This window comes from the organism of the source record quoted next, unplaced genomic scaffold (genome assembly GCF_019419815.1).
Source record: "Pyrus x bretschneideri cultivar Hongxiangsu unplaced genomic scaffold, Pyrus_bretschneideri_v1 Contig4, whole genome shotgun sequence".
NCBI classification, from domain to species: Eukaryota; Viridiplantae; Streptophyta; class Magnoliopsida; order Rosales; family Rosaceae; genus Pyrus; species Pyrus x bretschneideri.
The window spans coordinates 5,826,025-5,849,368 of NW_025999723.1; the positions used below are offsets into that span (position 1 = coordinate 5,826,025).

Consider the following 23,344-nt stretch of genomic DNA (forward strand, 5'->3'; position numbering starts at 1 on the left):
AGGCAAGATTTTGCTCACCTAGTTGGGCAAGACAAGGTAGTGCGATGTTGCAAAGGACTGCAAATTTTCTTTTCTACCCAAAATCAACAACTATTTTTATCTTTTCTCCTCCATTCAAACCGATTTCAACCAAATTCATTCACTTCACTCAAATTTCTCAATCCCAACTTCTTTCTTTAATCTCTCAAACGCCACCATTGCTAAGACTAACTCACCAGTCACCAATAAGAAACTTAGGCATTACACCAAGTTTTTATACCTTGCCCACCCTAATAATATTATTAATTCATTATCGATAGTATACTAACAATAAAACGGACCAATTTTGTTCAAAACATAAAGGTCAATTGCAACTAGAAAGTAAAATAGCGTCTCATAAACCGTAGGATTTTCACTTTTTACTAAAATTCAAGCAAAAAGTCCAAAGGGAAGTTCAAAGGTGAATAATATATATATATATATATATATATATATGGATTTTAGTCATTCAACGAGGTGCTTTTTTGTAGCTCATGGACCACTTACCCCCCTTAAAAGCGGATAGGTATTGTATGCCCTTCACTTACCATCCCTTTTCTTTTCCTTCTTATTTGAGCGGTTACGGTTAAATCATGTTATAAAATATTAACGTGGCTTAATCGTGACCGCTCAAATAGGAGAGAGATGATAAGTGGAGGGTAGACAATCCCCATCCCTTAAAAGCTACCTTATTGATTCTCAAATCCCATTCATTTGAATTACCAAAGTGCCCTCGCCTAATTACAAAATATTTGTTTACCCTCTTTAAAAAGGCTTTTTATATTAGTACTCCACAAAATATTGGATGCAACCCACAATAAAATTTAATATTAAATAACTTATTTACCCCACTATGCAATGATATTTTTTATCTTATTAGGTTTAAAAAAAAAAAAATCTAAATACACCCCAAATCACTTTTAGCGTATTATTTATATTCTCAACTATCAAAACCCTCTCATCCTCCATTGTTGAACAAAACCCTAACCAATGAAACTACAAACATGTTGATTGAGAAAAATTGTTTTTGACGAATGGAACACGAAATCGATGTTTTGAAAGCTTCACATGAGGTAAGATTTCATATTTTCCATTGTTTTAGTGATTTTGATGACATCGATAATTATTTAATCTTACGTTTATTGAATTAAACTTCTATGTTCATATTCATTTTTTAGGTTCATATTAATCTTGTGTGCCTAGTAACATGAGTCGTGTTAGTGCTGGAGTCATATACTACTTTTACAAATTGAGGATAGCCATTCTCCACAGGAACTCCTACATTCAATCTTTTGCTGTTTGTCGGGATCTTCCATGCCTTAGGAACCGACGCAAAATCTCCGGAATGTATAATAGGTCCAACATTGGATTTAGAAGTTGAACAAGGATCACTTGTGTTTTTGGATTTCAATTTTCTCACAAGTCCACTCTGTGGTGTCCAAAACCCAATTCTTCTTGTTGCATCACCGAACGCATTTACCATTTCAAAGACGGATGTTTGTAATTGCCCATCAACAAAACTGAAATCCCCACCAAAGCCTCTAAATTTAGTACCTGACAAGGATTTGCAAAGCTCTGAACCATTTTGGGAGATCCCAATTGTTTCAAGATCATTTGATGAGTTGGTGGAAGCATTAGCCTTTTCATAATCAATTAAAAGTATAAGACTAATATTGATAAGGTGTATATTGAGAATTAAAAATGAGTGTTATAAGATTTGAGAAATGTGGGGTATATAGAAAATGTGGGTTGTATTAAGTATGTAAGGTTTATTTAACAATTTGTGGGGTGTTAATATAATAAGCCCATAGGGTAGTAACTACGAGCATTATGGTTTCTAGCCACCAGAAGTAAGGTCTTTCAGATTGGCATCACTCTTCACTCTGGTTCCTGGCATTTAAAATCAATAGAATTAGTTTATGAATTTGTTCACTATCAATATGGTCATTCTCTGAAAAATCTTCGTTAAATAAGGATAAAATGAAAAAAATACTCCCAAATTTTTGTCAAATCATTTTGGGTCATCATTTATTAAATTGAAAGTATATTTGTCATTTTGATCTTTATTTAACATAAATTTTTCACGAAGTGATCAAAATACTTGATATGAAAATTTTCTTTTGTGGTCCATAAATGGCAATTAAATTTGCGTTTTGGGTGGTCCAAATTGACAACATTTTTCTTTAGTGGGATTCATACCATATGTTATCATTATGTGGGTTGGTCCCTTGTCCCCATACTAATATGCAGGTGAAAGAAAATAAACCAGAGATCATAGATACTTGTTGGGGCCAGGGGCCATGTTAGGTCTGGGTTTTCAGGCTGAATCCCACTCGGGACTTGTTGATTTGATGGCATGGAAGAACAGTTGCAAATTCAGGCTTTGAAGATCATCAAATTTCAACCTTGACCTAACTTTCCTATTCCATATAAGTTCATGTACGCTCATGATTTTCGATTTTTCCATTTCTTTGATCAAGATAAAAACAAAGTAAATTCTCAATGGATTTTTCTCCCAATAATTTACTTTATGTGAGTAGCTTGTAGATTCAATTCGATTTTCCAATTATCTCGATAGATTTGCAGTGTATTGGAGAATTGGAAGACCTTTCAACTTGAAAGGGGAATGAATTTTTTTATAGGGGCTACTTGACGAACTTGTAAAGCTGTCAGATTAGAAGTTGCCATGTCTGACATGAGTAAAGCCAAACTAACTAACAAATAGGGGGTTTGTGTGTGTTTGTGAGGAAGGGTGGGACTATAGAATTGTCCACCTAAGTACAATGTACCTTCTCAATGGAATTTTCTGCAATGTCGGATGAGTTTTGCGACATAGTTACACATGCAGCCACCTCAATGAATTTATCTCACATTGAAAATTTTCTGTATGACCTAAAGTGACTACAGATTAAGGGTTATGCATGCTTAACCTTAAAACCGATGTATCTTCTCATAAAATTTTCTTCAAAGTGAAATGTGCACAACATAGTTGTTAAACATAAACAACCGATCGATTGACACAATAACGATAGTGAACTGGTCACTAACAAATAATACTTATCTACTAAAAGAATGAGGAGAAATTCCTCCTCAAAACACTTTGTTCCCGATTCGCAAAAATTTGTACTTATTATTAGAACCGTTCATATTACAATTTACTCTCTAAAATCATCTCAGCATAAAAAATCAATAAAATATGAGATCATTTAGTTATCAAATTGTATAAAACATACAATTGAAATTGATAAAAGTATTACGAGCCGATTATTCATTTGTTATAATTGATTGACTAAATGATTATTATCTTAATTATTTTTTAAATAATCTTACAAACTGAATTTACAATATTAGCAGATTCAATTATAAACAAAGAAATTTTGCAAATAGACCACAAAACATTTTGGAGAGGAATTCCTCTTCATTGTTGAGCATCCAAGAATTGTCAGTCACTACAATGGTAGAAATGTGACCAAAGAAAGGTCAGAGGGCAAAATTGTAATTACAAATTAACGAATCCGTACTCCTCCATCTACGTGGTCCTATATTTTATTAATTTTTTGAACGTATTCTCTACTCAGAGAGAGAGAGAGAGAGAGAGAGAGAGAGAGAGAGAGAGAGAGAGAGAAAAGAGACGTTGGCATGGCATGTGACAATGAGCAGTTGACTCACCCTTCACTTCAAACTCAAAAATCAAATTTTACGACAAAGATAACATAATCTTCTTCGACCTCGACTGACTGCTTCACTATGTGCACAGAGATAAATTTCAAAACCCACCTCCCAAATCCTCCCAAAACTTCAAGTGCACAAAGCTTTACATTCCAAATCCACGGCAGAAGAAAGCACCTGAGCTAAACGCTGGCTCATTTCCCTTGCTTTCCTTGTGCTGCAGCAGCTCAAGCATTTTCAGAATTCGAAAAGATGGAGTCTTTAACGAGAAAAAGGGAGAACTTGCAGAAGAAAAGAACTGGGTTTGGCAAGTCTTCAGCTAACAATGTCGGTGGAGGAAGCGAGTCGCTCACCGATTCGAGCGGCAGAGACTCGAGAGAGACAAGCAGTACCAGCCGATCGAGCCCCGAGACTTCCGGTGAGGAAGTGAAAAGAAAAGGGCCTTCTTCTTCGCCGTCGCCGTTGGGATGGCCGATCAGGAAAGCTGAGCTGTGTAAGAATTCGGTTGCTGATTTGGGTGAAGCTGAACGAAAAGCCCCTGTTGATGATTGCAATTACAGGGACTTGGCTTCCAAAATTGCAGGTCAGATTTTGATTTTCTGCGATTTATTGGTTCGTTTGGTTGCTGAAAAAGAGTCGTACAAGTTAAAAAAAAAAAATGCTCAGAATTCAAAATTTTGAACCTTCACCGTGTTTTCAGCTCACTTTTTAGCTGAGCTGCATCAGAAACCAAAAGGGGAATCTAAAAATCCTAAATTTTAAATTTCTTTATATTTTTTATTGGGAAATTCTACTAATTTTCCTTTTTGTAATCGTATTGTAATGTTGGAAATTCAAACAGAGATGGATATGATGAGAGAGAGATTTTCAAAATTGTTGCTTGGAGAAGACATGTCAGGTTGTGGCAAAGGGGTTTGCACAGCGATGGCGATTTCGAATGCCGTTACCAATCTCTGTGGTATGCTCATCCTCCCAGCTTCTTTTCAATTTGTAATTCTGTGAAATTGATGTATACTATATCTGTGGTTCTATTACTTCATGTTGCACTTTATTTTTCAATTAATTATTTTTTCCTTGTACAACATGTAGCTAGCATTTTTGGGCAACTGTGGAGATTGGAACCCTTGCCTGCTGAAAAGAAATCAATGTGGAGAAGAGAGATGGAATCGCTAATCTGCGTCACCGACCATATTGTTGAATTGATACCTTCTTGGCAAACATTTCCTGATGGAAAAAAGCTTGAGGTAATCTTTGATTTAGCGTTAATTCTGCTCCCAGTTGTAGTAATATCACATCAAGATGTCTTGTTTAATCTTTCCTTTTTATTTAGGAAGACAGAGAAATGTAAATTGATTTTTCGAACCTTAGATTTTTCACAACCCTAGCTCACCTGACCTAAGCATAATTCTGCTGTTGGTTTTTCTTTTGAATGCCATGACCTTACTTTCTAGGGCATGGTAAACAATGTGCAAAATCTAGAATGGAGAATCGGTGGCAAGCATGAACAATCTGTCTTTATGTTTTTTGTTTCTTATTGGTGGTACATTCTGCAGGTCATGACTTGCAGGCCCCGATCAGATCTATTTATGAATCTTCCAGGGCTGCGTAAGCTAGACAATATGCTTCTTGTGAGTCCAGACCCTGATTGTTTCATAATGTACAGTTTCCAATTTTATAGGTAATTATGAGCTTAGGAGTCTTTGTTGTTTTTCTATCCAGGAAATATTAGATAGTTTCACCAATATGGAGTTCTGGTATGTTGATCAAGGAGTTATGGCCCCTGAAGCTGATGGCTCAGCCTCTTTTCGCAAAACAGTCCAGCGGCAAGAGGAGAAGTGGTGGTTACCTGTACCTCGCGTGGCAGCTGACGGTCTCAGTGAAAGTTCAAGAAAGCAGTTACAACACACGCGGGAATGCACAAATCAAATATTAAAAGCTGCAATGGCTATCAACAGCATTACTCTTGCAGAAATGGAAGTTCCAGAGTCGTACTTGGAAACTCTTCCCAAGGTTTGCAAACTGAACATTCCACGATACTTTTATGCGAAACTGAAGTGCGCTGTTATAGTATTTTTTTTTTTTTTTTTTTTTTTTTTTTCCAAATCTTTTAAAATTTACTACTCAATCATGCTTTTTCTAAACACATATAGAAGTTACATAATTATGGTTGATAAATCTAGAGGTGACTAGATGCATGGCATCTAGGAGTAATGATGTGCATCCACAAGTCAAGAAGTGCATCTAGGAGTAATGATGTGCTGCTTTTCTCTACTCAAAGATTGTAGTTTCATAATCTGACGTTGAAATTCTTATGATGTGTGATCAGAATGGAAGGGCCTGTCTTGGGGACATAATTTACCGATATATTACATCAGACAAATTCTCCCCAGAGTTTTTGCTTGACTGCCTTGACCTGTCCAGCGAACATGTTGCTCTAGAGATTGCAAACCGTGTTGAAGCGTCAATATTTGTCTGGCGTAGACGAACTCACTCAAAGCCCCCGCTTTATCCAAACCGCTCCTCCGCAAAGTCATCCTGGGAGATGGTCAAGGACCTAGTGATCGATCTGGACAAGCGAGAATTGCTGGCAGAAAGAGCTGAAAGCCTCCTGCTTTCCTTGAAGCAGCGGTTTCCTTGTCTTACTCAGACTATCTTGGACACCAGCAAGATTCAGTGCAACAAGGTTAGTTTTGCTTCCTTTGAAAAAATTTCCTTGCATTTTGTTTATTTTCTTGTATCTTTGTCTTAACATTAACACTCCTTGTTTTCAAAATTTTCAGGATGTTGGAAAGTCCATTCTTGAAAGCTATTCAAGAGTTTTGGAAAGCCTGGCATTTAACATTGTGGCTCGTATTGAAGATTTACTATATGTGGACGACTTGGCAAAGCAGACAGATAAACTGTCATCAGTTGCTGCAGTCAGTGTAATTTCTCGCAAGAAGGTCTCGGTTTCATATCCAGTGCCTGCCCCAAGCACTCCTCACAAAAGAGCTTCTGCCATGCCTAACGTATCACCTGCACCTTTAATTAGCCCTGCAAGGGGAGAGAGAACTCCTTTTCTCCACACCAATAACAAGGACAAGCCTCCCCGACGCAGTTTTGGAGTGAGGAGAGTCTTGACTAATTACCTTGGTGTTGAAACAAAAGCAAGAATCTGCAGCAACACAATGGAAGGTTCAGTTTCGATACCAAACGTACACGGCACAGAAACTTTGGATCGTCTTAAGGACTCCTCGCCCCACCAAAATGGGAGAAAATCAAACGAAGCAGATCGCTGAGGTTTGGCGTATTAAATTATGGTTGTCTCTGGAATTGGTTGAGGCAAAATGAGCTTCTGAATGATAGAAATAGATAGAAAACCTCTTGGTGGAACCAAGTATTGATACTTCATGAGAGCTAGGGGAGTTTAATGTATTTGTTAAAGTTCCTGGTTATTTATATGTTGGTTTGGATTTGAAATGTAGCTAAAAGGAGAAAAAAAAATAGAGACATTAGATCGGTCGTTGGAACTTCTGCAGATAGAATATAGACATGAGATTGCTTGTTTTTTCTTTATTTATTTATTTTTATTTTTTATCAAGAGATTGCTTGTTCAATATTTCAAATTAATAACCTCTCTCTCTCTCAAACACAACACAAACCCAACGTAAAATGAACTCCAAGGTTAAGATTTTTGAACTTAGGACATACAAATATGTAGATAGAAAGAATTTTCGTTAGTGTGGAAAGTATTATCTTAGCGAGTAAGGAATTGGAGTTTTAGAGAGAGAGAGAGAGAGAGAGAGAGAGAGAGAGAGAGAGAGAGAGAGAGAGAGAGAGAGAGAGAGAGAGAGAATTGTGCAACTGTATGTGATGATTATATCATCAACATAAACCAAGATGAAGGTGATAGTTGTGTTTTTCTTGATGAAGCGACTAGTATCTGATGAAGATGGATAGAAACCCAAGGAAAGAATAGCTCTATAAAAAGCTTCATATTAGGCTCTAGGAGCCAGTTTAAGACCATATAAGGATTTCTTGAGCTTGCAAACATGTGTAGGTTTTGAAGCATCAACAAAGCCAGGAGATTGCAGCATATAAACATCCTATTTTAAATGACCGTGAAGGAATGCATTGCTAACATCTATTTGGTGTACAAACCAATCATAATGGACTACAATGGAAAGAAGAATCCTTATGGTTAGTGTTTTAGCCATAGGGCTAAAAGTTTCTGAAAAATCCAAGCCTTTTTGTTGATAGAAGCCCTTGGCAACTAGACGTGCTTTATACATTTCTATAGACCTATTAGCCTTGTGTTTCACTTTGAAGACCCATTTATAACCTACAAGCTTGTAAGAAGGGTGATGAGGTACCAAATCCCATGTACCTATGGGTTGAATGGCCTGAAACTCAGCTTGCATTGCTGTCATCCAAGGAGCATGTTTAAAAGCTTGTAGGTAAGTAGTTGGAGTTGATGGTATCTTGGTGAGTTGATCAACTGAGAAGGAAGATGATGCTTCGTGACTGTGAATACTTTGGGTTTATGAATTCCAGAATTTGGCTTTAGTAATCATTGGATGAGTGTTGTGAGGTGCTTTTGATAAGACAGGTTCCTCAACAATTGAATCAGTGACATGTAGTGATGGTGCAGATGTTGAAGTAACAGATGTAGTGACATGTAGTGATGATGCAGTGGAGGTATTAATATTAGCAGATTCTTGAGATTGAGATACAGCAAGCGAAGAGGTAGATTGTACATGTATAGTCATTGAGATTGAAGAAGCTACATGAGTGGATTTTGACATTGCAAGAGTTGTAGTAACTGAGAAACTGTGATGAAGATGAGGAAAGAAACTCTCATCAAACACAACATGCCTTGAGATGTAAAGCTTCTCAGTGATAAGATCATAACACCTATAACTACTGTGATTTAAACTATATCCCAAAAAAATGCACAGTTTACTTTTTGGTTCTAACTTGTGATTGGAGTAAGGTTTAAGCCATGGATAACAGGCACAACCAAAAGGCTTCAATGTGAGATACTTTGGTGTAGCTTGAAACAATTTTTCCCATGGACTCAAGGATGAAGTCTGTTAAGGCAACTTGTTAATAAGATAAAATGTTGTTTGAAAAGCTTCAACCCAAAATTTAAGAGGTAAACCACTTTGAGAAAGTAAGGTCCTGCCCATTTCTACAACATATCGATGTTTCCTCTTAGCACACCCACTTTGTTCAAGTGTGTGAGGACAACTCAGTTGATGTGTAATGTCTTGACCATTAAAGAAACCCTAAAGTACTTTGTTTATAAACTCACCATTTGAATCTGATCTCAAACATTGAACTTTAGATGCAAACAATGTTTGAACTTTGAGAATGAAAGTTTTAAGTACTGACGCAACATCTGATTTAAGAAACAAAGGGTACAACCAATTGTATTTTGTGAAATCATCCACTAGTATTAAGTATAATTTGTAACTAGTATAAGAAGAGATAAGAGAATGCCCCTATACATTGGTATGAACCGAATGAAATGGTTTAACAGAGTTACAAGGTAACACATAAAATGGAAGCTTAGAAGATTTTCCCATTCAACAAGCTACACAAACTGGAAATTTATTTACTAGACCAATTACATGTAAATGATGAGTTTGTAAAATAGAATGTAAAACTGCACTAGAAGGGTGTCCAAGCCTTCTATGCCAGAGATGAATATCGGCCTTTGCAACCATCAACGCACGAGGATACACTGTTATTCTAGAAGATCCATTGGAAGTTGTCCAGTAGAATGGATAAAAACCACCTTTAATGGGGCCCTGGAAGAGCATATTCCTAGTTCTTAGATCCTTGATATAGAATCCAAAATAATCAAAAGTTAGAAAGCACCAGTTATCATGGATAAATTTGTACACAGATAACAAATTATGAGAAGCTTTTGGCACAAGTAAGATATCTCTAAGTCTAAAAGCTGCATTAGATATGGGTATAAAAGCATGACCAATATGAGATATACACATAACTTTACCATTACCAACAAATAATTGCTTATTGCCAGTGTAAGGAATAACATAATTGAGAGAAGAAGGATCTGGAGTAACATGATGGGAAACACCATTGTCTGTAATCTAATAATTGGGTGTAGGATTAGTTATTGCTAACATAGCTATGGGAGAATAACCCGAAAACTGATGGTTGCCAGAGAATTGATTGTTGCCAGAAGTCATTGAAGAAGCAAATTGAGATAGGCGAAAACAATAAGGAGCTTGATGACCATGCTGATTACAAAACTGACATGGAATTGATTTCCCAGAGAAGAAAACGATTGACCAGACTGGAATCCACCATATCGAGATGGACCAGTACCAAGAATTCCACCAGTTTGAGTAATAAAGCAATTTTCTGCCAAAATTGTGATTTTGAATAAATTTGTTGCGATTCTAATTGTGTCCCCAATAATTCCCTCAGAATCCAGAGTTATGACCAAAATTATTTGAAGATTAAGCATCATAAACATGAAATATAGTAGATGAATTTGATGTAGTTCATCAAGTTTTACGCTTTTAAAGGGAAATTTCCTTGCTCAAAAGTAAACCATGAAGTTCATTAGAAGTAATTGATTCATTTCTGGTTTCAATAGAATCAACAAATGATTTGTAATCATCAGAAGGCCAGAAAGAATATAAGCTACCAGATCAGACTAAAAAATTGGTTCACCTGCAGCAGCCAATTTGTCAGAAATTTCTTTAATTGAATTGAGGTGATCAATCATAGAAGGATCACCTTTTCGGATTGTCTGAATCTTAGCACGAAGACTGTGAATGTGTGTGCAAGAAGCTCTAACAAATTATTTTTCCAGAGAGAGCCACAGAGATCTGGAATCATCAATTCCAACAGTTAGAAGGAGAAGATCTTTAGAGAGTCGAATTTATCCAAATCATCAAGATTTGATCTCACTTACACCAAATTTCATGTGCAGAATTGAGAACACAAAGTCCAGTACAGTCAAGAACAAATTGAGAGGGACATAAATCTGTGCCATCGATAAACCCTAAAAGCTTAAGTTGCTTTAGAACTGGAAGAAATAAGCTGCACCAGGTGATGTAGTTATGATGATTCAGCTTCGTCGGAACCATACCGATGATATTCTGAATGGTAACAGATGCAATCAGAGCTAGTAAAGGATTAGAAACTTCAGCGTGAGGAGCAAAGGTTGAGGAATTCGTAGGAGAAGAAGAATTTGAGTTCATTGATGTAGTCATAGCGGAATCTCATAGAGAATTGAAGAGAAAAGTAAGAAATGATCTGTTTGGCAAGAGAGAAAGTGCAAGAAAATCAAGAACATGGAAACGGGAGATCAACGTCGGTGAACTCCGGCGATGATACCATGTGGAAAGTATTATCTTAGTGAGTAAGAAATTGGAGTTTTAGAGGGAGAGAGAGAGAGGAAAATGTAGAGAGAGAGAGAGAGAGAGAGAGAGAGAGAGAATTGTGCAATTGTATTTCATTACATTGAGTATTTCTACATAAATACCAAATCTAACTAATGTGTTGACTCAACACTTCTTTAACTAATATACACTGAGATACTAATCTGGTGCTTTACACCTTTGATAAGATTGTGAACCTTCGTTACTCCTAATAGTTAAGTACGAAGATTGACTTTTAAATCAACAACTAAGTAACTAATGGCAGTCCTATCTATTGTATTCTCTATATTTAGAAACAATGAAAATTTAAAATTACTATGAAAAGGTGAAGAAAACTTGAATTAAAAATAAAATTTTACAACGAAAGAGTGAAACAAAATTGGTTTAAATATTGTGAAAACAACCAAGAGAACAACAAGATCGTCGTAGTATAATGTGTATATCCGCTTGTCATGCAGGTGACCCAAGTTTCATCCCCGGCGACAACGCGTATTCTGCTGGGTGACGTTCCATTCCCCAAATAAATTGAGTCTCCATGGCAGCCTACTTACGCCTTCGATTGGTAAGCCCTAAATTCCGACCTTCTCCTTCATCTTCTTCCTGCTGTTTTTTCACCTACATGGTTCTAATTTATCCATCTTCTATCTATCCCATTTGGCTCTGTCTTCCTTCACTCCCACAAATTTTTAGACCTGTAATTACTTCCCTTTTTCGTTTTTTGCGGGTTAATCGGATGGAGCGTAGAGCCTCGACTCGGATGTTTACACCACTACCATCCACTTGTCTGTCGTCCTCGGCGCTGTTACTTGTGGGATTTTCCACTGGCTTCCTTTCCTTGGTGGTTGCGATTTGGATATTTGTGGTTCTTGTTGCCGGTAGGTGGAGTTTTTTTCTTTTCGTTTATGGGGCTTTGCCTTGTTGGATCTTCGGCGTTTGCAAGGGAAGCTGGTTTGTTGTTGATGGTTGGTGCGCCAGCGGCGATAGAGGAAACCGGCTGCTCGGTTTTTCCGTTTTGGGCCCCAAAGTTTGAGTTGGGCTTTTTTTTGTAGTTGCTATGGAGGTTTATATCTTTGTTTTGTGCTTTTGTCGTAAGTGGGCCTACATCTATGTATAAGTGTGTGCTTGGTAATAATATTTGAAAAAAAAAAAAAAGATGTGGAAGAACCGATTGGACCAACCTGACAGTAGAAAGATAGTAACCACTGGATCAATCTTAAGGTTCAAGTTTGAAAACAAAATTTATTTCAACATTTATTAATTAGACCCAACAATAAATCAAAAGCCACATGTTTTATTTTAAAAGGACATAAGATAGGTGTCAAACTTTAATTCGTGGGGAAACTAAAAAAAAAAAATTATTGTGTCCGAAACAGCCGTGGTAATCATTTGTGAAAGACTTATTTTCATGTTTTAATTTTTTAACACGAGTATTTTACCACTTATATAATTACACATGTATGCCACTTCGTGTTTCAAGTACATTAAAAAATCTATCGTAAAAAAGGAGCCATGTGAAAATTGCTCCCCTAAAGAGCTACCCCATCTACAACGACAACATGAACAGCTTTTGAAAGTAAGTTGAATTATTGACCAAAACAATACAAAAATATATTGATTTCCCTACCCCTCCCGGCTGCTATGGTTTGGTGAAAACATAAAAGCTAGTTTAAAGTTGGGTGCTTTGGTTTCATTACAAATACTCCCTCAACTCTGTACAATTCAACCAACAAACCCACAACTTCAGCCCCTCAACTCTCGGTTTAAAGTTGGGTGCTTTGGTTTCATTACAAATACTCCCCCAACTCTCAGTTTCATGCACAACTTCAGCCCCCGTTTCCTTTGATGGCTTCCCCCAATGCATTACCAAAAAAAACTTGGAGTAGGATTCTCGCTTCTCCTATTTCTCTCCCCTTCCCTCCTCTTTCCTCCTCTCCTCTCTCACTTTTCACTTTGTACGTCTCTTGCTATAAAAAAATTAATATAAAATATTGAAATGACTTAATTGTGACCGTCCAAATAGAAATGAATGAAGAGGAGAGAAAACAAGCGAGGACAGAATCTTACTCCAAAAAACTCGGTCTACCATTCCAATCTTTGATTCCATTTATATCCCTCAAAACACCTCATATGATTCCATTTTGCATGCACGCATAAACGACCTCGTATATTCTACACCTGAAACTCCAAACCTTTGGCCATAATCGATCTCGAGAGTGTATCCCGAATTCAAGCAACCATTCTTTTTGCAAAACATAATGGATTGCAAATTAAAATGGGATCTTTTGATATAGGCGCTTCAGTTTTGAATTTTCTAGATCAAACATCCATGCATTTAAGTGATTTGATTAAACTTTTTTTGGTCATAATTTTGGTGCTATATGCACATTATATTGTAACAAATTTCCTGTAATCTAGCTTTTTTATTACACTCTCCTCCATTAGAGATAATTGTAAAAAAAAAAAAAATGGTTAGATTCAATTTATTTTCAAAATAATGCTACAATTTAGCAATAATTATCTACGATTTAAGACATTTTTTTTTTCCAAAATAATTTAAAATATTTTTAAATCCCCCAAAATCAAACGTACCAAACTCAGTTTTTCTTTTAGTACGTTAAGAGAAAATAGGATTGAGAATAATATAAACATACCAATACACAATGTGTACAAAATAAAACGTACCAAAAAATAGAAATAATGTACCAATGTTAACAATATGTATCAAATCAAACGTACCAAAATTGCAAATAAACGTACCAATTAATGATTTTTTTGAATTAAAAAAAAACAGCAATATATATATATATATATATATATATATAATTTCACAAAAAAATTGAAAAAAATTACACGGAGCTTTTACGTTGATCACCAACTATTTGAAAAAGAAAAAACCATTTGGAAAAAAAAAATTAATAATAAATGTTTGCATAACCCAAAAAAAAAAAAAAAAAAAAAAACTATGATCGAAATAACATATTTGGAAGAAGAGAAAATGTAGTTTAATTACTAATATCTCTACTAAATAAGGAAAAGTCCATCCTGCAGATAAAAGAATAAATTCAAAATTTATTTTAATTTTAAAAAATAGAGATGACTATTGGTCAAAACACTTTAATCAAATTTTACAAAAGCACACGTGTTTAATCTAAATGATATAGAAAAATTATAGAGGATTTTAATTTTCCCAATTAAAACCCGAGGCGGCAGCCATGCTTTGAGAGCATATCGTACGTGTCGGATGTGCCCTTTGTCATGATTGACATGTTCATCCATCTTATTTCCATTGATGTCAATGTAGGCGATGGGAGCATGTGGGTTAAGGCCGGAGCTCTTCTTGGTAGGAGTGGGTATCGTCCAGTTTGACCAGGTTTCATTTTCAAATTGAAACTGGAACCAGAAAAGTATTTATGATTCGGTTCTATTCTGTTTAAATTTATTATTAAAACCGTATGACTCGGTTCACATCAATTTCAGTTCAATTTATGTTGGTTTTGCGATCCTAACAAAAATTATATATATATATATATTATATTTCGAATTTTCTACTTTCAAAACCAAACACATATTTCAACCACAAATTGAAGCAAATTTGAGTTTTCACTACTAGATCTACAAGACTTGTGACCGGAAGATAGAAAATGTACATCCTAAACTAAAACTAAAGTGTACATGATGCAAAATATAATGGAAAATAATGAAAAAAAAAAGTTAAGGGAAGAGAAGCAAGAAAAAATTGGCCCTATGCATATTGCCTTCTTGGAAAAATGGCTTATTTATACAAGAATAATAACAAAGCAATAATTTATATTAAAATTGATTCGGTCTGGTTCATCCGATTTTTAGTATTTCCAAACCGAAACCGATTTGAGACGTTCTGGTTCGATTTTTGTTCCGGTTTTTATTTTTTTTATTAACGCGGTCTTTTACAGGTTTTTGTATCATGGTTGGATTCGGTTTTCTATTCAATGTTTTTTATGCCCACCCTTGCTTCTTGGACAAATTTACTGTGGACAAATTTACTATGCAATTTCTACCAAAACCCGAGTTTATGGATTTCCTGTTGGGATTTGTCCAATGGATGAAATGTTGATAGGGGAGGTCCAAGAGGAAGAATATTTGATAAAAAGAGAAGAAAAATAGTGGAATTGACGAGAGAGGAAAAAGATAATGAGTTCTCAGATGGGGTTTAGGGTTTACTTTTCCTTTTCAATGTTTTATGCCATTTTAAATTTGATTGGATTATTTATTTATGGTTAAATTACACAAAATTACCTTAATTATTGGTCAAACCACAATCTTTTACCTTATATTTTGAAAATTACAATGTCATACCTCATCTTACAAATTTGTTGCAATTTTAGACCTCTATCAATTTTTCTATTAGTTTCTCTGTTAAATGTTGACGTGACTTGAGGCAGGCTTGCTAGTCCAGTTGGATTAAAACTAAAATTAGTTAAATGTTTTTATTTAAAAATATGGAACCCACCTTACAAACCCATCCCCTCACCCTTCTTTCCCACCCGTCTCCTCTACCACCGTTTCTTAGGCGAGCTTCCCAAGTGAGTTGACCACGAACTCCAATGACAAGCATCGTCGCCACCACCGCCGTTCCACTACTCTTGGTGCCACTGACAGGACCTACCTAGACTTCACGCTGTTTGACCGTCGTTCATGGCAGATTGAACCGTGGAATTTCTGGGATTTTGACGCCGGCAATCTTGTCTTTGGAGATGACGGTGAGGGTGTAGCGTTAGAGATTGGGGATAAATTGTTTTGGGTATTTTATTAGGGTTTCTGAGTGAGCGAGAGTGACACTTGGGATTGGAAACAATTTTGTAATTTGTAAACCAATCCAAGTGGTGGAGGACATTGAAATGGGCGGTAAAGCTTTAAGCTTTTTGATGGCATAATAGAATACCAAAAGCAATTTATCCCTATTTCCTACGGAATCCCAAGTGTCCCCAATCCCCAATAAAATGGTTGTAAGACTTTAACGCCCTCCTGCCTTCTAGGCAGTATGACCCGCCGAAAAAAAAAAAAAAAAAAGACAAAGAGGAGGAGGAGAAGGAGGAAGAAGAAGAGGAGCAAGAGCTGGAGGATGAACTCCAGAGAAGATGGGTGGGGAGAAATGGACGGGGAAGATGGGTTGGACGGACTGGGAAGATTTGAGCAGCGATGAGTGAATTGACAGACCCGTGACCAAGATGGTGGACGGTGGAAGAAGGGTCAGGGGATGGGTTTGTAGGGGGTGGGTCCCTCTTCCTTTTTAATAAAATATTTAAATAATTTTAGTTTTAGTTTTTAAATATTTAATTAATTTTTAATCCAACTGAACTAGGAAGTGGATCAGCATCAAACTATGTTAGTATTTAATAGAAAAATTAATAGAAAAACTGATGGATGTATAATATTGCAACAAATATGTAAGATGATGTATGATATTGTAATTTTTAAAACATGAGGTATGAGATTGTGATTCGACTAATAGTTGATGTAGTTTTGTGTAATTTAGCCTTTATTTATTTATTTGAAAGGGTTAACTACAACGGTAAACTTGTCTTTAAGGTTTACTTTACGCTGAAGTCAGCATCTTATTAAGTTAATCTAGGCAAATTTAGGAGGAAACCCATAAACTCGGGGTTTGGTAGAAATTGCATGGTAAATTTGTTCAAGAAGAGCTCCGGACCTAACCCGCACGCTCTCATCGACAACATTGACATCAACGGAATTAAGATGGATGAACATGTCAATCATGACGAAGGTCACATTACGATAATCTCTCAAAGTCATGGCCACCGCTTCGGGTTTTAACTTGCAATCCATTATGTTTTGCAGAGAATGGTTGCTTGAATGTGGGATACACTCCTGACTGAGATTATGGCCAAGGGTTTTGGAAATTTGGAGTTTCAGGTGTAGAATATACGTGGTTATTGATACGTGCATGCAAAATGGAGTCGTATAATGTGTTTTGAGGCGTATAAATGGAATCAAAGATTGGAAGGATAGACACCCCCGGCGGCACCACCATCCACCTGACGGCCCCAGATGGCATTGTCAACGTTAACTCCCTCTTCTCCTTAGCCTTCTTCATCGCCCTCACCTGGAACCCCTCCGACCCCAGTAACAGGCTCATTGAGGACGACACCACCGCCTGCCTCCCTGGCCCCTCCGTGGCCGAGGACCTCGTCTCCTTCCACGTTTACTCCTTCAGCTCCTTCCTCTTCTCCAGCCTCATCGCCACGGCCTCAGGCAGGCATCCGGATCACCCACAACCCGTCCTACCACCCTCCCGCCGAGATTATAGCCCGGGTCACCAACGGCTCCCTCCCCCGGATCGGGATGCTTGTCTCGAGTCTCCGTTCGGTTGCCAGGTGCGTGTTCGTGATGCTGGTTCTCATCAACATGGTGCAGATCAACTCGGGACTTTGGCTTGCGGCAGCTCCCACACTCTCGCCGCCGTCGTCCCGCTAGTCATCTTCGTCCCTGTCGCGCTGCGCATCTACTGTTGCACCGTTTTGTAAGCATTTACGCGCTAAATTTTTGTATTTTAATTCTAATTTGATGTATTTGAATGTTTGATTTGGATTAATCCTGAGATTGAAGTTCTTAAATTCGATTAAAATATATAATTCCTTGATCTTCGTTCACATTAGTAGTGGATCAAGTGGGAAATCAAGTTGATTAGTGCTCCACAATTTGGGTGAAATGGGAATTTGGGGATAAGTGGTAGTACACGTGGGTTAGCAAGTGCTAATATTCTAGTGAATTTGTTCATGTTACCAATTATTCCTTTTGCTCTGTTTTGGATTACTCATGCTGTCTCCATCATGACTTCAGTGTGGAATGGCCAATCAGGCACCCACATACGGGATGTTATTGTGGCAATATCTTAAGCTAATCACGTGTGTTAACTGCGTTATTAGCTTGTAATACCTTTGCGCGTGTTCTATTTCGTTCTACGCAGGGTGGGGAGGCTGTCATCAAAGGAGTATTAGTTGCTTGATGATTTCTGTTGAGTTGGTGATTATGGTTGGGTAGTTCAATACTTAACCGTGCTTTAGCGGTTTTTCTTCAGTGCAAATGCACTTTCAGTCTTTCACACCATCCCACTACTTGCTTTGCTCTTTAGAAGTGGTAGCTTGGATCTCTGGACTAGTTTAACACTGATTGAACGTAGTGTGCAAAGAAGCGCCAAAGAAAAACCAATGATTTACTGGGTATCGGTCTAATTCTTATAGGTCTAACTAGTCTAGAGAAACAGATTGAGGTAGGAATAGGATGTAGCCGTGGAGATTGTGAGATTGATTGCTGCTGTGTTATCTGTTGCAAAAGAAATGCCCTTTCGCGCCTCTTCTCTGAAATGACAAAAGTAATGGAATGGTGGCAAGCACTTTAGTTAGAGGTGATAATTTTCAATGGCCTAAAGTTGCCAGGTAATCGAAATCCATTTCTGGAGGAGTAGGTGCGGCAATAAACAAAGCATGCCTCCTTCCAGTGCTACCTCCACTATGTCTTGTGGGTTTCATCTTTCAGTAACTAATCAAGTGTCTTTTGAGCTGCCTATTGCTGTATAAAAGCGGGAAGTCGAGAAGTGTTTTCTGCACTAAATTGAAGAAATGGAAGCTCCAATGAAGTACATTTGCCTCATAGCGTTTCTTGCAATTGTCGGCATAAGTCAGTTGAATGGGGCATATGGGGCTGGTGAGTGTGGAAAATCTAGTCCTGACAGCGAAGCTTTGAAGCTGGCTCCCTGTGCATCAGCAGCACAGGATGCACAGGCTCCAGTTTCCGCTAGTTGCTGTAGCCAGGTAAAAAGGATAGGTCAGAACCCTAGCTGCCTCTGTGCCGTGATGCTTTCAAATACTGCTAAGATGTCGGGAGTGAAACCAGAAATTGCTGTTACCATTCCAAAACGTTGTAACATTGCTGATCGTCCCGTGGGTTTCAAGTGTGGAGGTTGGTTTTTAACATCTCAATTGTTTCTAAATGCCTCCTCAACATACATTTGCAGTTTTATTAACACTACCTGTTCTTATTTTCAGCTTATACATTGCCCTGAAGACGCTGAAGTCGCTGATGGTGCCTGGTGACTGGGAACGAGTACTGGGGATTGTATCTCATTATCTTTGTAACTAGGTTTCATCTAGCGTTTCACTGTGACATGTTGATCCAGATACCCTGAATAATAAATAAATTGTTGGTGTTTTAACCGTCTTTACAGAATTTACTTCGTGCTATCCTTATTGATGTTAACCATGGCTGCTTACATCCATAACCAAAAAGGAAAGTAAAGATGAAAGGGGTATCTCATTTGCTTCTTAGCTTCCACTCCTGCTTATATTCATCTTCAATTGCTAAGCAGCACATATTTCATATTTGTCACTAGTATTATTCCTCTCTGCTTATAAGTGAAGGGTTTTAAGTTTAACTCTCATGAATGGGACGGTTCAAATTCTCATCCCCACATATCTGTTATGTTAAAAACAACACATTCTGTTGGGCTAGGCTCGAAAGTTGAATTCCTAATTACTGGCCATAGGCCCATCCCATATAACAAGTCTGATGATTGAACCTTACAAATATATAGTTTAAGTTTTGCTCAAGTACTGATTGGTTAAGAAGTTAACATCGCGCAAACCAGTGTTTTGAACTCATTTCACATTGTATCTAGTGGATCCGAACCTTTAATTTTTTAAGCATCATTGGAAGAACCAAACTAATATACTATTGCTAGTTATAAATGCATTCAATGTCCTTAATTTGTAGGGATTCCTACTTTTAGAAAATTTAGGGAAGGAGCCAAGCAAATTGGCATCTAGAATATCACAGAAAAAGCTGCTATGGCTTCATTATATATTGATTTGATTAGTAAAACTAATTAGATAAGGATTGAAATTCAAAAAAGCACAAGGTGTAGTTAACTAGTACGTGGAAAGTTCTTACAAAACAAAGTACATCAAAGCTGAGATTAATAAGCTCATATCCATATTTAATTAAACTTGGCCAACTTGACTAAGTGGGGTAAAAATAACCCAACAAGTTAAGTTTCTGGATCAGTTATGGCTGCTCTGCTAGCTCTATCTGCCATGCTATTGCTATATATAACACCACCATCTTTATTTGATTTTCCATACATATATAGCTTCAAGATAGAGATCATACATATATATTTGTGCTTGACCCTGCAACATAACAAGCATATTTCTACGTCAGATGAATATCTAAGAAAAATTCTTCAAATAGTTATTGCTTTTTATCACTTTGAAGCAGCATATATTTGTGGTTATAAAAGGATGTGAAAAATAGAAATTTTTTAATATGACGTGACAGCTTCTTATGGTTTTGATATTTGAGATTTTATTTAACATATTATAGAATAATATAAATACATCAATTATAATATGAGTAGATTAATAATACTTTTCGATGCATATTAAAGGAAAGGACAATTCGAGTTACCTGCTATTAGGTGGTGAGTTCACATAATGCGTAGAGCAAATAATTAGTAATAAAGTGAACCTGCAGAAATGACGTCACGTACATATTAATCATGTAGAATAAACACTAATAATATTTCTAGTCGTGGAGATTTTAGGAAATTTGTGATCGTGACAGTTCATTGTAGATCGTGCGTTAGAAATTATTTAAAAATTTAAAATTAAATATAAATAATATCTAATAAAAACTGACCGTAAGATGTACGATAAACAATCACGATCATAGAATTTTTAAAATTTCCAAAAAAAAAGATCCGGTATCACTTTTTTATTTATTAAGTAATAAGCCCACAGATATACATCATACCCTGCCACCAGTTTCCTCTTGAAACACTGTTAGCATCATTCCCATTTGCATCGTCCTCGCCACCATCTTTCTTAGACTAAAAATTAAATTACAACAATATCATTAGTGTTTACTTCATAAAAAGCGAATAAAGAATAAACAACCAAAACAAAACCCTAATTTTTGCACTTACAGTATGGTGCTGGTGGGATTCAGTTGTCCCAGTTCTTGGACTATAATTCTCTCGGCCGCCATAGTAGATTGATGAACTGAAGTTGCATGGCTCCACAGCTTCGTTTTGATACATATTGGAAGCTTTGGTGGTTTTGCTTTCACCCTTATTATCCGAAAAACTTGGATTCCCATACTTCCCAGTTTGATCTCCGAAGTCGTGCCTTCTCTCCCTCCCGACTCCCTAAAATCCAAATTGAAATAGAAAACTAGATTTTAATCCTTAAATAAGATGAAGTCTAGAAAAATATTTTATACAAGATTAAAAATTAATTTTAGTCCCTAAATTCTATTTAATGCCCCCATATTAAATGCCTCTTTTCTTTATTTATAATTTTATGAAAATATTATAAATTTTAATTTTCATTATGATAAGTATAGTATTTTTGTAAAAAATTTTCGGTACACATGTTTTTACATACTTTCTTATGTGTCACTAATTTATTACAATATATTTAGATACGAACATTTTGGTACACTAGGTTAGTATAATATGTTTAGGTATGGTCATTTCGGTACATTAATTTATTATAATATATTTAGTTACCGATATTTTGGTACACTAGTTTAGTATCATATATTTAGGTATGAAATTTTTCGGTACACTTATGTTTTTGCATATTTTCTTATGTGCCACTAATTCACTACAATATATTTTGATACAGACATTTCGGTACACTAATTTAGTAAAATATATTATGATACAGACGTTTAAGTACATTAATTAGAGGAAGTAAAATAAATATAATGATTTAAAATATGTATATTAATAAATAATTTTAATTTTAATGCAATGACATTAAATAAGATATCTATCATTAAAATAAAAATATAATATAAATTTGAATTAAGTACACATTAAAGGACTAAAATCAGTATCCAATCTAACACCAGATTTTTATTGAATTTTAATCTTCTTCAAGGATTAAAGTTCAAAAACCTCAAATTTAAACCCCACAGGTTAACGGAAAAAAAAAAAAAAAAACAAACAAAATGTAATTTGATAACGAATGTATGTCTCGCACCGAAAACCTGACAATACCAAGGACTTGTTGGATAATCATTGTAGTTTTTACAAAAGGAAATGAAAACCAAAATCTAAGTCAAATTTTGAAAACTCAAGAAATAGCTTTCAGTTTTGAAACAATTGCTAAACAAGTTTTCAGTTTTTAGAAAAGTGAAAAGTAAAAACGAAATGATTATTAAATGATAATCTTAAATAAATAATAAGCATATACCGTTGATGGGACTGGTGGGAAAAGAGAGCCAAATAATCCGGAGGAGGATGATGAAGAAGAAGATGAAGAGGAGTCCTTGGGACCAAAGAGATGGTCCAGATTCCTTGATGGTGGAGAAGAAGAACCATGGCTTGCACCACTTCCCGCTTTCTTGTTGTTCTCCATAGTAGTGATGAATTAGAAAACTAAAGCTAAAGTTGGTATGTTGTAAAAAGCTGCGTTCAGCTTTGTAAACCAACGAACAGATTATAACTACCGCTTTTTGATAGTTGTTGATAGTTATCTCTTAACTCGGAAGCAGAAATTGGATAAGGTTCCTAGAATACCGACCAGAATTCAGAAACCAACAACTTCAGAGATAAAATTGGAGGGAGGGCAGATAGGAAGCAGGAAAGGGCACGTAAAGATTTGCAGATGTGGAGAGACTGAAGGTGTCACTCGCTATTTATAAACCCAAAAGGAGAGAAAAAATAAATAGAAAATTAGATTTTAATCCTAAAATAAGATGAAATTTAGAAAAATGTCTTATACAAGATTAAAAATTGATTTTAGTTCCTAGACTCTATTTAATGCCAACATATTAAATGTCTCACTTTTTTAGTTATAATTTTATGGCGTTCATAAATTAAATTTTATGAAAATATTATATATTTTAATTCTTATTATGGTAAGTATCTTATATAAGTAAATATTTTCGTAAAGATTTTTCGATACACATGTTTTTGTATATTTTCTTATGTGCCACTAATTCATTATAATATATTTAGGTATGACCATTTCGATACACTAGGTTAGTATAATATGTTTAGGTACAGATATTTCAGTACACTAGTTTATTATAATATATTTAGATACTAACATTTCGGTACACTAATTTAGTATCATATATTTAGGTATGGAATTTTTCGGTACACTTATGTTTTTGCATATTTTCTTATGTGCCACTAATTCACTACAATATATTTACGTACAGACATTTTGGTACACTAATTTAGTAAA

The 23,344-nt window shown here is 36.0% G+C and overlaps 3 protein-coding genes and 1 pseudogene across 3 annotated transcripts; 3 read left to right on the top strand and 1 right to left on the bottom strand.

Moving 5' to 3' along the window:
- Window positions 1–3,622: 3,622 nt before the first annotated feature.
- On the top strand, window positions 3,623–7,238 carry LOC103942753 (rop guanine nucleotide exchange factor 7). The gene is made up of 7 exons (XM_009352964.3): window positions 3,623–4,270; window positions 4,529–4,645; window positions 4,777–4,931; window positions 5,241–5,315; window positions 5,407–5,697; window positions 6,014–6,370; window positions 6,468–7,238. The coding sequence occupies exons 1-7, from the start codon at window positions 3,940–3,942 to the stop codon at window positions 6,963–6,965; spliced, it is 1,824 nt and encodes a 607-aa protein (XP_009351239.2). The 5' UTR covers window positions 3,623–3,939; the 3' UTR covers window positions 6,966–7,238.
- A 9,836-nt stretch (window positions 7,239–17,074) lies between these two features.
- LOC103942998 lies at window positions 17,075–17,629 on the top strand (annotated as a pseudogene).
- Window positions 17,630–18,684: 1,055 nt separating this feature from the next.
- LOC103942762 (non-specific lipid transfer protein GPI-anchored 5) lies at window positions 18,685–19,311 on the top strand. Its single transcript, XM_009352972.3, has 2 exons — window positions 18,685–19,049; window positions 19,136–19,311. Exons 1-2 carry the CDS (start codon window positions 18,710–18,712, stop codon window positions 19,150–19,152), a joined length of 357 nt encoding a protein of 118 aa, XP_009351247.1. The 5' UTR covers window positions 18,685–18,709; the 3' UTR covers window positions 19,153–19,311.
- Window positions 19,312–19,982: 671 nt separating this feature from the next.
- On the bottom strand, window positions 19,983–22,775 carry LOC103942770. Its single transcript, XM_009352981.3, has 5 exons — window positions 22,346–22,775; window positions 21,070–21,291; window positions 20,898–20,973; window positions 20,553–20,612; window positions 19,983–20,275 (listed from the first exon to the last, which is right to left on the bottom strand). Exons 1-4 carry the CDS (start codon window positions 22,508–22,510, stop codon window positions 20,596–20,598), a joined length of 480 nt encoding a protein of 159 aa, XP_009351256.2. The 5' UTR covers window positions 22,511–22,775; the 3' UTR covers window positions 19,983–20,275; window positions 20,553–20,595.
- Window positions 22,776–23,344: the final 569 nt, after the last annotated feature.

Bases quoted from the DNA above. Each gene is read 5' to 3' on its own strand.
- LOC103942770 (XM_009352981.3), bottom strand. From the start codon at position 22,510: ATGGAGAACAACAAGAAAGCGGGAAGTGGTGCAAGCCATGGTTCTTCT. The intron at 21,292-22,345 runs GTATATGCTTAT...TTTGGATTTTAG, and splicing joins TCCCACCAGTCCCATCAACG to GGAGTCGGGAGGGAGAGAAG. The intron at 20,974-21,069 runs GTAAGTGCAAAA...TTTAATTTTTAG, and splicing joins AATCCCACCAGCACCATACT to TCTAAGAAAGATGGTGGCGA.
- LOC103942762 (XM_009352972.3), top strand. From the start codon at position 18,710: ATGGAAGCTCCAATGAAGTACATTTGCCTCATAGCGTTTCTTGCAATT.
- LOC103942753 (XM_009352964.3), top strand. From the start codon at position 3,940: ATGGAGTCTTTAACGAGAAAAAGGGAGAACTTGCAGAAGAAAAGAACT. The intron at 4,646-4,776 runs GTATGCTCATCC...TACAACATGTAG, and splicing joins TGCCGTTACCAATCTCTGTG to CTAGCATTTTTGGGCAACTG. The intron at 6,371-6,467 runs GTTAGTTTTGCT...CAAAATTTTCAG, and splicing joins GCAAGATTCAGTGCAACAAG to GATGTTGGAAAGTCCATTCT.